At 40.3% G+C, this 14637-nt stretch overlaps 1 protein-coding gene across 3 annotated transcripts; it reads right to left on the bottom strand.

Annotated features, from left to right (window-relative positions):
* Nucleotides 1-1779: 1779 nt before the first annotated feature.
* On the bottom strand, nucleotides 1780-14515 carry LOC122775182 (SUN domain-containing ossification factor-like). Of its 3 annotated transcripts, none has more exons than XM_044034981.1 (24): nucleotides 14232-14515; nucleotides 10938-11052; nucleotides 10640-10753; nucleotides 10144-10376; nucleotides 9839-9943; nucleotides 9577-9715; nucleotides 9375-9492; nucleotides 9106-9230; nucleotides 8939-9006; nucleotides 8749-8856; nucleotides 8546-8651; nucleotides 8183-8203; nucleotides 7754-7809; nucleotides 6965-7047; nucleotides 6675-6731; nucleotides 6517-6582; nucleotides 6336-6426; nucleotides 4713-6011; nucleotides 4533-4620; nucleotides 4047-4151; nucleotides 3594-3751; nucleotides 2760-2851; nucleotides 2612-2667; nucleotides 1780-2487 (listed from the first exon to the last, which is right to left on the bottom strand). In XM_044034981.1, the coding sequence occupies exons 1-24, from the start codon at nucleotides 14294-14296 to the stop codon at nucleotides 2020-2022; spliced, it is 3936 nt and encodes a 1311-aa protein (XP_043890916.1). In that variant the 5' UTR covers nucleotides 14297-14515; the 3' UTR covers nucleotides 1780-2019. The 3 variants fall into 3 exon arrangements, with proteins under 3 accessions (XP_043890916.1, XP_043890925.1, XP_043890933.1); XM_044034990.1 differs by having other exon boundaries at nucleotides 9577-9712; XM_044034998.1 differs by lacking the exon at nucleotides 8183-8203.
* Nucleotides 14516-14637: the final 122 nt, after the last annotated feature.

Here is a 14637-nt window from a genome sequence, read left to right as displayed (position 1 = left end):
GGTACTTACTGTACTTCAAACTGTCTGATGTACTTCTGGGCTGATATTTTGAACTTGAAGAGTTTTTTGAGGTTTGAATTATCACCTTGAATACAAGATAAAAAAAAGTGCATTAATGCAACTATTTCGATTTTTATGTCAAGTTCAAATGTTTATGAAGATAAAGATTGTATAAAAACATCCATCCATCCATCTTCTATCGCTTTATCCTCCACATGAGGGTTGCGGGTGGTGCTGTGCCAATCTCAGCTGAAACAGGACGGTTCACCAGTCCCTCACAGGGCCACATAGAGACAAACAACCATTCACTCTCACATTCACACCTATGGTCAATTTAGAGTGTCCAATTAACCTAATTCTCAAAATCTGCATGTTTTTGGACTGTTGAAACTGTTGAAAACCAGTACAAAGCGCAAAATTGGTACGGAAACTAATTCATTTTTGAATGAATCCTTACAGAAACAAATTGAAATTTGGACCATATTAAAAAAAAGCAAGTATGAAGCAGACACCTGTACGCATGTATAGCAAAAATCAAAATATATACAATAACCTGGTGAGAATACTCGGTCCATAACAGGCCACAGATATGAAAGCAGTGTCTGGGTAAAGAGGATTGCAGCCCTGCATTTACAGATAATCTTTGCTATGAGGCACAGCAAAGAGAAACCTAGGAATTCTCTTCATAAAATGAAAGGGGAAAAGAGCATCAGGCACGCTTTGCTCTGAAAGGCTTCTGCTACCCAACTGGGTCACATGAATAAAGAGGTTTTAACCTAATTTCTCACATCTCCCACTGTTATGACCATGCCTGACCACAGCCAGAGACAGTGTGTGTGTGTGTGTGTCTGTGAAATCAAACAAAGTCGTCTTCAAACATAGATTCAGTCCACAGATTTCGTGTGTGCAGATGTGCACTGTACACGGCCAAGCAGCGCACACACCCAACTGGAATATTCCTTGTTTCAGGCTAACAAGTACATTTAATAACGGAGCACAAACAGGATAACAAGGGGAGCAGCTTCAATGACGGCAAAAATAAATAAATAAATAAGACAAAAGCAAATGAGCTGGCACGGTGGAGCACAGCGTTAGCCCTTGAAGTAATTTACTTCCATCCTGAGTAATGACTCACCACATGGAAAATGATGGTGATGATAGATCAAAAAAAGAAAAGAAAAAAAAAGAAGACTGCAAGATTATACAGAGATTACACTGCCCCCTGCTGCACAAAGCGACAAATGCTTACATGAGACGTTGCTATGGTGCAACTTTGACACATTTATCCTATTTAAAGGATGTTGATAACCAATTTGCCCAAAAGTTACTCGCCTAACTGATCGACTTCAAAAAGAAACATAAGAGTCTAAAATAGAGTCAGACAGTTGACACAATAAGAGTGTTTAAGAGATTGTTTAAGGTTACAAGAGCATCTGTCCATGCACAGAACAGAGAGTGGTGATCCCAAAATATGATTATTTTAATAACCCGTCTCAATCAACCCACTGCATCTGCTGTTACCCACAAACAAAAGGTGCCAACTGTCAAATCATGTAATATTATCTGACAAGGGAGAAAAGTTTAGTCTTCTGCTTTGTCCTTGAAGTTTTGGAGGCAATATTCATTTTGTATGAAATTTATCTGAAAAAAAACAAAACAAAGTGAAATGAGATTTCCGTTTCAAAATGCTGAAAGTTGAAGGTGTGCAGTGTGCAGATAATGGAACCTCTGTGAAGTTGTTTTTTTTCTTACATTTTAAGTCAACGGACACAGTCGTCATTTCCAATCAAAGGGAAAAAATCTTTAATTACAAGCAAGGAGGAAGTGTGTTTGACTTTAACTTGAACAAATAGAAACTTTGAAAAGGAACTGAACAATGTGAAAGAAAAGTAAGCAGTGAGAGTGAGAGGGACAGTCTTAGTTTGGAGCTTTAAGCTGCCAGTGGCTACAGAAACATCCAGCCTCTTTTAGAAAGAGTTTTACAGTGAAGGAGGAGTGACTTTTGTCTCTTTTCTTCTGTCAGACTGAACCCGACAGAGCAACATTGGCCCCAAATGTTCCAGAGCTTTTCTCAGTATTCCCTTCCATGATGCCCTCTATAGTACAGATGGACAATGGTTCCCTCTTGTCCCTCTTTGGAACTTGAAGTAAGTCCACTATGGCACAGGTGGGCTTAAGACGCCGGCGTCTAAATGCCCGTTTCTGCGCTCTGGTCTTGGGCAGAGGGATTCCGTCACAGATTCGAGGACAGGATGTGGTGATGCCACAGAAGGAGGGGTCGTCTGAATGTGAGGATCCCTCCGAGCTTCCCTCTGACACCGAGTCTCTAAAGATGGGCTGTAGTAACATTTTTGTAAAGGGTGCAGGTTTTGTGGTGACCGGCACACCATTACATACAACAGTTCCATTTCTCAGTTCTGATGCAGCATGAAAAGACGGCTTCAGAGTCTCCACTTTGTCCATGGGTTTGATCTTTCGTCGCCTCCTCTGTCGAGTAAGAAATAAAGTGGAAACAACCGTTGATCTTTCGCAACCATGATTTCAAAATGCCATTATTATTATCATTATTGTTGTTATTATTTTGCATTGTAATAACTTTGTCTTTACACACCTTTCTGTTCCCTAAACAAAGGCTCTGTGTGTCGTCTGCAAGCAGCATTTCTGAGCCTGTGAGTCAAAGAAGGACAAATGATCAAATTCTGCATCGATTCATCCATCATTTGAAAATCATAATTAGCAAATAAATGGTATAGCTATACCTTCAGCAGTGGTTAATTGGAATGACTCGGAGTTTATCAGTGGATAGGACGCACTTTTCTTCAAGCCAGTCTCCTTACAGGATGATAACTGCCTGTTATGACAAGAACATGCAGCACATTTATAAACACGAGAGTCACAGTTAAAGGTATTATTATTATGATTGAAATGTATTGTCTTATGGCATTAAAATGAGCGTGATACGTCATCAGATATAAAGGACACACGTTAGACGAAGGAAGCTGCAGCTACGTGTCACACATTACTAAACCCAAAAGTCCTTCCTACCCCTTGTCTTACTACTCGAATTATCCAGTGTTTCTTTAGCGGTTTTACTCTTTTTATCCTCTGTTAAACACACAGGGATCACAACTTCTCACATGTGAACACCAGCTGGTGCACAGGTGATATGATTTATGATATGAAGTGCAAAAATAATTTTAATTAATAATAATGTTTTACTTCTTGAGTTATTACTATTTTGTGTCAAATTAACCTAAAATTCTGACAAAATTGCTTTGGTCGTGACATTTTTGAGAGGGGTTTGGTGAAAATTCAACATTTCTGATCCATAGCTGCAGCTGGCTTATTTGCTATAGGCTGCATTGTAAGGCAGGGGGGGGCAGGGTTTGGCCAAACTAAACCAAAACAGAAACAGAGTTTATTGTTCTTGATTGAGAATTATTCTATCAACTGTATAAATGAATAATTGAGTGAAAGCCTGAATTTGTTATGAAACCTTTATAAGTGATCCATCCTCGCCGTGTTGTATCCATCGACACATATACAGCAGCTATAAAGTGGATATACTGTATGATAATCAGGTTGTTACCTACCTTTCAGGACAACAGTAGTTATAGGTCTTAGCTATGGGTGGCTTGGGTTGTGTGACTGAAGGAATGGTTGAGATGCGGTAGTGGTTGGTGCACAGCAACAGGCCGAGACACAGACACAACAACAGAGACAGCAGCAAGTAGTTCTGCCTGTCTGACACCTACAAAAACAGACAGCCGACCATTAACTAAAGAGTGGCAATATCTGATGTCAAGGACAGAAATACACAGAAAATGAAAATAACCTATTGTATATCAAAAAATAAAGGAACATTAAATTAAATAATCACATTTAAAAGTCTTAAAAGACTAATGCATCACAGCATGGTGGGCAAAGTCCTGGCACATCCTAATGACGTTGCCCCAGAGAAATTGACTAAAGGTACTCAGTTTAATCCCCTGATGAAAGCCTCCTGATGACAGATGAAGGTTTTATGCTAAGAGTGTTGTACCTACCTCACTCTGCAGCTGGCTCACTTTGACAGACAGGTTAAGAACCAGCTGAGTCACATTCTCCAGCTGGCCCTGCAGCAACTGAATAGACTCGGTCTGACGCAGGTCCTGCGGAGGACAAAATCGTGAAACGACTGCAATCTCACACACAGTCAGATTTGCACGAGTGAAAATGTGCAACTATAAAGCAGTATTCAGTAATATCAGTATCTGATAATAATAGCAGAATCAATATGGTCAATATGGTGCATGTGGAATGAAAAAGTTAATTATTTACACATCAAGCAGATGCATCACACATAACCATCTGTCGTGTGTGTATGGGAGGGATATCTACGATGCTATAGCATGCCATATAACACAAGCCTTTGAAGTTGTACTTATTAAACGATAATGATTAGTGCAGCTTTTATACCAAATCAGCTTTTGGAGGAAGACATTGTTCAAGTGTATCTTAATGGAACTGTCCTGCACTAACATCAGTCTCACCTGTTCCTCCGCTATTCTAGAGGTGTTCTGGAGTTTGATGACGGTTTTGTTGAAAGCCTTCTGCATCTCCTCCATCTGCTTTCGATACCTTTGATGACACATGTAAGAAGAAATCAGAGTATCATCCTCAGTTCATGCATGGAGAAGGACAGACTCAGATTTGTGTGCCACATCCTTCACCTCTGACTGAGCTGCTCCAGGTAGCGCCCGCTGAGTGACATGTTCACCTCCAGAGCCTTGATGCGATTGTTGAGTCTCATGAACACGGACTCCTTCTGGCTGGAGCCATGCACCTGGTTGCCATTCTGCTCTGTGCCGTTGGGCGTCTCTGCGTAGATGTCTAGCGGGGATGGTGAGGTCGGTAAGGGAGAAGAGGGACGAGGTAGCTGGCCGTTACCACTTGATAGTGTAGAGCCGCTCTCCATGAAATCCTCAGTCTTCGTTTCAGCGATGACCGAGGGGCCACTAGAGGGCTCAAGTTCTGTGACAATGTCTGGAGTGGGTTGGGACAGCTCAGTGGGATCCGTGCTGCTTTGAGGTACAGATGGTGGGTCAGGGGGATGTTCAAAAGGAAGCGAGGTGGTAGGAAGGACAACCTCAGACTGATACGACTTATCTGGGATTTGGACAGGAATACTTAATTCTGACACATCAATAATAGGCTTCTTCTCCTGCTCAGTAATTTCTGCTGCGGTATCGTAAATTGTGGCACTGGGTTTCACATCGACAGGGCCACTGAGCGAGACTGGCGGCTCCTTGTGCTTCTCTGTAGCCAGCACATCCAGGCCCTGCTCAGGCCTTTGCTCCTTCGCCGTTTCCTCAGAAGGTGGCAGTGGTGTCTCCACAGGAGGAGTAGGTGTGATGCCAGGGGAATCTGTGGCACTGGGTTTGAGGAGGCTGGAGGTCTGACTGGGCTCCAGCACTGGAGGATCGGACATAGAGTCTTTATGAGACTCTACCGTGTTCCCTGGAGGCGGTGGTGCTTCTGACGGGCTGGCTCCACTTTCTGGCTGCGGCTCAGCAGCTTGGTCATTTTCATGGAGCTGTTGTACCTCGCTGTGGTGCCAAGTGGGTATTATAGGAAGAATCTTTTGATTTATGTCCGATGGTTGGCATTTCCTTTTTTTGGACAGCAGGGCTGAACACTGCTGGATGAGATATTCCTTAAGGGAAACTGTACAGGAGCACGATGAAGAAAGTAGTGCACAGTCATGCTGGTGATGTTGTTGTTCATGATGATCCATTATCTCTTTTCCGTCATCCAACTCTTCTTCCTTATCTAAAAGGGTGATCATGGAGCTGATGGGTTTTTCCTCATCTTTCTCTATGGAAACAATTGTTATTTCCTCCACTAGGGGGAGCTCTTGTTTGCTGGCATCTGTATCATCAGGTGTCTCTGACGCAGGAGTCTCAGTAGAGGGCGCTTCTGTTTCAGGGATACCAGGGTCTGGTAATATTTCAGCTTCTTCAGTGTCAGGACTAGAGACAGAAAAACAAAATAGTACATTTTAAATACACAATATTACAACAACAAAACTCAACACACCACCATATATTATATATACTGTAGGACTTACATTTAACTACGAAATACAGCATGTACTACATGTATAAACAATTTTATCATTAATGTCAGTTTCATGGAAAATGATACGGCTGATATTTATGACTGCGTTTCTGACTTATTATGACGACTTATTTGTATTTTAATTACGCAGTTGGATGTTTAACAATGTAAAAATGATATATTTGCTTACTCGCTCAAAGTGAGTAATGTTATGAAACTCTTTTGACAGTACTCACTCCGAGACAGCATCTGTTGTGGGCGTTTGGGTCGTAGTGTCAAACTCTGCTGATGGGTCAGTCATGTTCACTTGATGGGATGTAATATTGGCTACAAAAAAGGTAAAGAAAAACACATATTGACTGCACTACGTGTTATTATGACAAACTCCACCGCATGTTCTTGATGTCCAGCTCATACCTTGCATGTCAGGGTTTCCACCGAGAACGTTGACCGCAATATCGTTGACCATTTTCAAAATAACCTCTGAAGAGGAAAAAAAAAAAAAAGAGTGACAAGTTAAAGCAATAATCCTGGTTGTCTGTATATAGTAGAATTCCCGTTCAGCTACATCTTACCTTTTGCAGATCCAATCAGATTCTTGGATTTCACTTCACCAGGATACCCAGGATAATCTGGAGGAAGCAGCACTCCAATTAAAAACATATAGATCTTACATAATATAGAAGTTAACCTAAAACAACAATAAGCCTGTCATGGTAATCACAAAAATCGAAATGACACTTACACTGTGAGAGTAAATATTTATACGGTGAACAACATAATGTCAAACCCTCAAACCCAAAAATCATGTTTACCATATTATTATCATAATAAGTGTGACAAACTCTACTCGATAAGTTCTTACCCTGTTCATCATCTTGATCGTCTGGTCTCTCTGGGGGATCAGTGATCTCATCATACTCTTCCACCATACTTGTACCAAACACCCTGGCATAAAAAGTACATTTATATCATTGAATGATCATTTTGTAAAACACACACACACACAAGCAAGCACTTGTTTAAACAGGTCACATAATATGATCAGAGTCATCTGCAGTCCTATTAACATTCAATATTTATCAAAAGAGAGTATGAACACAAGTAGTAAATGTATGTTTTGTTGATGGGGCTGTTTCAAGAGAACATAAAACAGGAAACAGTATGTTAGACTTAGACTTCCTTTTATATTCATTGCACAGAAAACACAGCAGTGAAACAGGCAACAAAGGTTGCCACTTCCTTAAGAACTATTAAATGTTATATGTGCTGTTTTCACTTCTTTTGTGTGCAAGCTTAAGCCATATTTATTTTTTACTTTAATTTGCAATGGTGGATTACAGCTAAACTGTCAAGGGTTTACCCCGCCTATCGCCCTGTCAGCTGAGATCGGCACAGCACCCTCATGTGGAGGATAAAGTGGTAGAAAATGGATGGATGGATAACAGCCAACATTATCAACACCTCCTCCCTCAACAGGCTTGATAGTGGTAAGATAAGGGAGCTGAAATATTACTTGAACATGTCTTTGTTTACATTGCAATTGCTACATTTGGCTTGACCTAACTTTATTCTACAGCAGAAAGTCTTACTTCCTTTTTTATTATCTGTCTCTTTTTCCTTGCATTTCTATTTTCCTGGCTTGTTTCTTTACCTTATGAGACTGAGGGGACAGAAATGTTCGGAGCCAAAGTGAGAGACCAGCTCTACCTGAAAAGAAACACAAAAAAACAATCAGAGATCATAATAGAAATGTGTGCTTGATTATTCCCCATGCAAATCAACACCACGAGTACTGGACTTGTTATGACTGAAGGGCAGTGGTTAATGTGTGACGAGTGTGAGAAACACTGTGGTATGTGATAAGTTTGAACATATAAAAGATTATTCTTGATTATATGAACAATATCTCATCAATTCAGGGGGTTATCAAATGTTCATTATGTGCAACCTGAATGCATTCAAGTCAGTTAGTATTGATTCAGTTTAAAGACAAACACAACACTAAAAGGGAAATAATGCATTTGCACATTTACAATTCAGCTGACTCAACCACAGACCTCCGCTAGAAATGCAGGCTAACCTTTATGTACTTGGTGAAGATCTGAAGCAAAGGACGTGGAGAAAGGAGAGAGGAAATTAGAGACTTTTATACATGCGTTTATACATGCATTCAGAACAATCCGATTCAGAATTTAATTCTAAAATGATGCCATCAAGACCTTTTAAAATACCGTCGCAAAATAGTCCTTCTATCATTCACAGAAGGAATGTTGTGACTCAAAAGAAAAAGAACATACAAAGTAAAGAGAAAACTTCAAAGAGACTCGGAGCGAAAGTGTACAGAAAAAATCCTGTTTAAGATCCATGTCAACTGTATTCAGGGATGACAGTAAATCACTGCAATGACACAGAATGAAGACATATAAAAAAATAATGTGCTCACCTTCACATATTTAGCATAAAGATGCTCATCTAATGGGAAGCTCTGGACTGTGCGTTCATCTCTGGCGTGGAAGGTTCCCAGCTTTAGCCACTTATTTGTCGGGTATCTGAAGGATCAAAATGACACATTCTAATTAACTCTTTGTTGACAATTTAAAAGAAACATTTCCCCGCTGTGTCATATTTACTCGCCGCAGTGCATACCTATCACTGATGGAAACCAGAAAGTCTTTGGGAGTAGAGGAAAAGAGTTCAAAGTTAGCAATGTCCAACTGCTTCACCTGGATGGGCTCACAGAGCTCAATGATGAACCTGAAAGAGTTATAAGACAGTGGACATCAGTAACAGTCTTAGGTAAGTTACATTTATGGGCAGATGTTCAAACATTACACACCAGATCTTATTACTACAGGGGTTTAACATGTACAAGTCCATGTTCTCCTTCAGTATGGCTGAAGTACTCTGCAAAAAGAAAAACAAAGTCATAAACTGATTTGTATTTGTCATCAGGTCAACATGTGACCGAAAAAGCAGGATATAGTCACAGTGTATAGGCAGTACCTTAGCCTCTGGGTTAGCACCGAGGATCTTGGCACCACATTCCACCGAGGCATAGTTATTGAAGTTCTTCTGAGTCTTCTTCAGTGTATGAGAACCTCCATTGTTGGACGCATGAGGAAACAAAGCTACAGTGAAAAAAACAACAGCAGCAGCAAAATGAATTGTGGCACAAGTTTAAAATCCAGTCTGCAGATTGAGATTAAAACGGAACTGTTTTTAGTTTGATGCATACATCCTTGTAATGTTTTCATATGAGAAAGTAATCTTACTCTTCTCTTTCTCCACCTCCATCACCTTCCTCTTCCACTCATCAAAAGTGGGTATGTCCTCTGGGTCTTTGCTGCTCACACTGGAATCTGTGTCTGTGGTAGCGGGGGAGCTCTGGTCCTGTCAAAGATGAAGAGAGCATGAGAGCTGGGACAATTCCTCTGGCAGTGAGGAAAGAAAACGTTGCACATCACTTTTCCTTACCTGCTCTTTCACGATGTGTGATGTGTAGGCATCTATATGCTGTTTGGTGGGAGTGACTGAAGACGTCAGAGAAGGATCGGTGAGGGCTTTACTACCTGCAGTGTAACTGGAGCTATTCTCCAGAACAGTTGGAGGACTGCTGTCGAAAAACAAGTCATATCCGTCTTTTAAATTAAACTTTAACCAGATTCTGGGGTGATTAACGCTCTAATCCAAAGACGACAATGCAAGAGAAATGTTGGCATTCTTCTGCACTACCCACCTCTCACTTTCATATGTGTTATTTTCTTGTTCTTCACAGTCAGGAGGGGGTAGGTCCACTTCAATGACCTCAGGTACAGCTACATCAGGTGCATCATCTAAAACTCTAAAATGAAAACTTTTTAAATCCTTAAACTGGCAGGGAAACATCCAGGAAAAAAAAAACATGGCAGCTGTGCCTTGTTTTTCTGTACGGGACTGGGTTTATAGCACTCAATAAGTATCAAGATCAAGTATTTTTATTGATGGTTGATGTAATAAATATAATGACATATTAAAAAAAGACATTAGGTAATAATACCCTACCCATTCAGGATGTTTTCTTGAAGATCGAGAATGCCGGGATTGTCTTTAGGCTCAGTAGATAAACCAGAGACCGGTTCAGAGGATGGAAGCAGTTCAGCTAAATCCTGCTCCTGAATGACCGATGAATCAAAATTTAGATTTTCTGAACTTGGCTGAGTTTCCGGTTCTGTTTGTGAACTGCCCTCGTCTGCCACCACTTCTTCCTCAACATCAAGCCCCATCTCTTCAAAGGTCTGACAGAAAAACAGAAAGAGACTTGAGCTGTCCAGTTTATTGTTGTAATGGTTAGCCCATTAGCCAGAGCTGGACTCAAACTCTTGAATCAATAAAACTTCCAGGAGCAGTCAATAAAAAGAAATGCATGGAAAGACTGAAGCCTTATAGCTTATCCAGTTCTGAAACTGTTGTGTTGCTCATTAAGCAACCAAAGATGAAAACTGCATCCAATATACATTACAAGTTTATTTGAATGTCCCAAAAAGTGGTGCAACTATACCTCGGAATGTTGTGTATCTTTGTCCTGTGTTGTTTGTTCATCGTTTTGCAGAGTTTCTTCTAACAACAGCTCATTTCCAGACAACTGGGCAGCCAAGACCGAGCTCTCCTCAACCTGGAAGAGAAATGTACAATCATGTACAAAACCAAAATGCACACACAACAATTTGTAAACTGAAAATAGCCACTATATGTGTCTTGAAGATAGCACGTCTTTTCTCACTCATCTCAAACAGCAACCTGTTAAATGCTTGTGCAATGATGCTGGCTGTAATGTAATATGATTCAACTAATGCTACCTTGTGATCAGGAGTATTTTGCACCAACTCTTCCTCCGAACTGACGTCCTGCGAGGCCACGGGCCTCTCGGGCTCTTGGTGCGACTCTGTGCAACCAACATAGCAACTCGGGTACCTAACAGAAATAATAATGAAAGCCATAACAATGATGAGGTCAGATTAATTGAATACAGATCACTTCACGATACATTTGTCAAAATATCCTGGCGTCTGGGAACAAAGTGCAGAGTCGGAGACAGCTGCAACCCAGTGTCACATTGTGATGAAGAAATCCACGTGGCATGTACACCAGCACTATTTATCTTATCTGCATGCAGTCATAGAAATACTGTACGCCCACACATACAAGTTTCATATTTCACAACCTGACACACACAAGAACTTGAAAACAGATAAAGTCTGCAATCATTTTTTTTTTAGAAGTTCTTTAAAGTTCAATCAATTTGTCTTTTGCCTGAAATCTACTACATATGACACTTGAGTGAATAAAGACATTATTTAGGACATTGAAAAATGAAGAACAAGCTAAATTCCCTTCTTTCCATTTTGCGATTTTTGTGTCTAAAGTTTGTTTTTTTGGCCTCGTTTATACACATTAAAATTCCACTCCAAACACCACTGTTGGGTGAGACTGTGTCAGAAAATAGGTCAAGGTCACTTCCTGGCAGGGAAGCAAAAATAAATAACAATAACAACAAGCTTTAAAATAACGGTGTGAAAATGTCATCATTCTGTTCTTGTCTCAAAGGTCAAATCCCAACAGACACAGCAACTTGTCCTTAATCCAGGCTTTTATCTGGATAAGATCCAGATAAAAGCCAAGATTCTGGCTCAAGTTCTTTGTCATTGGACTGGCTGCTGGCTAAACCTTTTTCTTTTTCTTTTTTATCTGCCTTGAGAGGCTGGACTAGTCAAAGACACTTAGTTTTCTAATTGAAAGCCAGGAACCACAATGAAAGTCCTCAGGGAGCATGAGTGGTTTAAAAGCATGACCTGTTAATTAATAAACTACATGGTTACAGATACAGCAGAGTCAAAGCAGATGACATAATAAGAAGAGGAAATGCTACAACTTTGCATAGATAGTTTGCATAGATGTGTATATAGATAGTGTATGTAGTTTGGGCAATAATTCAATAACAATAAATATCATGCTCTAACTTTCTTCAATATCAAAATAATAAAGGTACATATTAATATACTGTTTATGCACAAATGTTTTGCGTCACATTTGTGAAATGTTTTATGCAGTATTATATGTCTTGTTTTGTATACACAATATCAATTGTTACTTGGCCTTTTTCCACAGTTGACATGACGACACGTTTAAGCACAGGTGTCACTGATAGCATTAACGATGTCTCCGTTCAATACCTGTACGCCCTGAAAATGTGACTATGAGCCAACATGCGTGTCAAAACTAAGGGCGCTAAATTGACCTCAGCTAATTTGCCCTTCCTGTAAACCTACCAAAATGTCTGCCATAAAACAGAGCCATAAACCTCAGTGAGCTCACTGACTAACTTTCAGTGCCAAACTAGGACAGAATATTTTTATATTCAACTCACATGTTCTGTGAAGGAGTTAACAGATGCCAAAAGGACAAAAATTCAATTACTCTGAGGTTCACTGTAAAAAAACAAAGCTAAAGCGGCTCTGCTGAATGTAGGTGACACAGATCTCAATACCATATTACATCATTTCTCTCCCCCTCCTCTATCGGTAGTGGTCATTTATGGCTGTCCTCAAGGCTATATAGCCCGTGATCATCCTGTGTAATCTCCCTCTGCTGACTTTGCTGTGCTCTGTCACAGACCAGTGAAGAGGGTTGACGTGAAAGACATTTTAATCCTGTCAGGAACCAAATCTAAATATCATCAGCTAACGTGACCTGTGTCACAGTATATGGGTCGTGGGACTCAACAGTCAGTAAAGTACAGTGGACACAGTCTTAGTCATGCGTCTTCCATTAGGTTTGCACTTTGGAATAAGACGTGATCAGTAAAGGTGGACAGATACTTTAAAATGTAGGTCCCCATAAAAATTTGGCAAACTGGTTTAGATTTGTTATTTACTGGTCATTGAATACTAATAGAGGGAAGAGATGTACGATTAAATTAAAGATTAATTTCAAATAAAGCAGTGGAAATGTCATGAGGTAAATGACATAATGATAGCTGATATATAGTATTCTATTTGTGTTATTGTTGATGCATTGTCGACCGGCAACTAACGATTATTTTTCTAATCGATTAATCTGTCGATTATTTTCACAATTAAACGATTACTCAATTATCAAAATAGTTGACAATCAATTTAGTAATCGATTAATAATCCATTAATCGAGTAATTGTTTCAGCTCTAATGCATTGTTTGTTTATGTATGTGTGAGCAACTGGATACTGGTAAGACAAACAACATCAATTGTAGATAACCATAAAGTGACTAGAGGGTATCTACAACAACATTATGACCATCTATAATTCCATATATACACACAACTTAATTTATAAATGTTCAGGATTACAGTTCAAAATATCTTCAATTCCATTGGAATTATAACTATTGTAAAGTACCACCTGAGAAAATATTGGGATCTCCAAAATAGCACCATTCTTACCACTGTATTTAAACGTTAATGTAAATAGGCCAAGCAAAAGTCAGCTGGGGACAGAATTATTCCCAATAAGATAATTTGCTCTTTCATCATCATCCTCTTCTTCACATGTTTTTTTATACACTTCATTTTCTACAGACTCTGGTCAAAATTCCTTAGCTCCGCTGACCACATAGCCTGGTATATACAGTTGAACAGTATACCCAGAGGACGCTGGCGCTGACCACATAGCCTGGTATATACAGTTGAACAGTATACCCAGAGGACGCTGGCGTGCCACTGGTGGTATACATGCCACAGTTTGAGAACCATGAGTGTAAATGGCTCAAAATTGTAGCCAGGTAAATCTATCCAGGTGTAGGTACCTGTAATGATAATAATTAAGCAATATATCAATAAATCTATCCCTTGTGGTTACTTTCCTCCATTTTTAAGGGCAACTAGTTAACTATCGGTGTTAAACGCAGCTATTTAAAGCTAACTCGTGACATCAAAAGTCAGCCAGGTGCCACATCACAGCAGTGTTGATGCTAACTAGCCAACTAGCCAGTGCGTCGCTTGTTTTAACCTTCAGCGCGACGATGCAAGTCTGCTAGTTTGTTGGTGTTCGTATCCAGTATTTATCCATGAAACAGCAGCATCACCGTGCTTAAACAGAACATGTTTATCCAACTTACCGGGAGACTACAGCTACACACAGCCACACTGACACAATTCGCCACAACAATGGTGTCATCTTCATCCCTCTCCTGCCGGGACAGTCATCCTCGCCGTACACACAAATAGCAAATGTGTGTTGTCGGACAGCGCTTCTCCTCGACTGTGCTTGTTCGACGACGTCTCCCGTTAACTTGGCTAACTGCCGTTAGCTGCCACTGCTGTAAAGCGTGTGATGCTAACCGCTGTCACCCACACGCAACCTGCCACAAAGTGTCACTCTGCGTGTCAGTGTGTCCGCAGACCAATGAGAGGACACAACCGCTGTTGCGCAGTTCAAACCGGCTGTGCTTGTAATGGGAGCGCTCGTTTCATCATCTGTAGCACCCCAGTTGGCGGAGCTTCTCTAATCCTTCGAAGTATCAC

Source organism: Solea senegalensis, linkage group LG1 (genome assembly GCF_019176455.1).
Source record: "Solea senegalensis isolate Sse05_10M linkage group LG1, IFAPA_SoseM_1, whole genome shotgun sequence".
In the NCBI taxonomy this organism is placed as follows: Eukaryota; Metazoa; Chordata; class Actinopteri; order Pleuronectiformes; family Soleidae; genus Solea; species Solea senegalensis.
The sequence above is the reverse complement of the archived record's forward strand: the minus strand, read 5'-3'. Positions and strand labels throughout refer to the sequence as shown.

Excerpts from the sequence above, each read along its gene's own strand:
- LOC122775182 (XM_044034981.1), bottom strand. The coding sequence starts at position 14,296 with ATGAAGATGACACCATTGTTGTGGCGAATTGTGTCAGTGTGGCTGTGT. Across the intron at positions 8,652-8,748 it reads CTGGTTTCCATCAGTGATAG|ATACCCGACAAATAAGTGGC; the intron begins GTATGCACTGCG and ends TTGATCCTTCAG. Across the intron at positions 6,012-6,335 it reads ACAACAGATGCTGTCTCGGA|TCCTGACACTGAAGAAGCTG; the intron begins GTGAGTACTGTC and ends TTCTGTCTCTAG.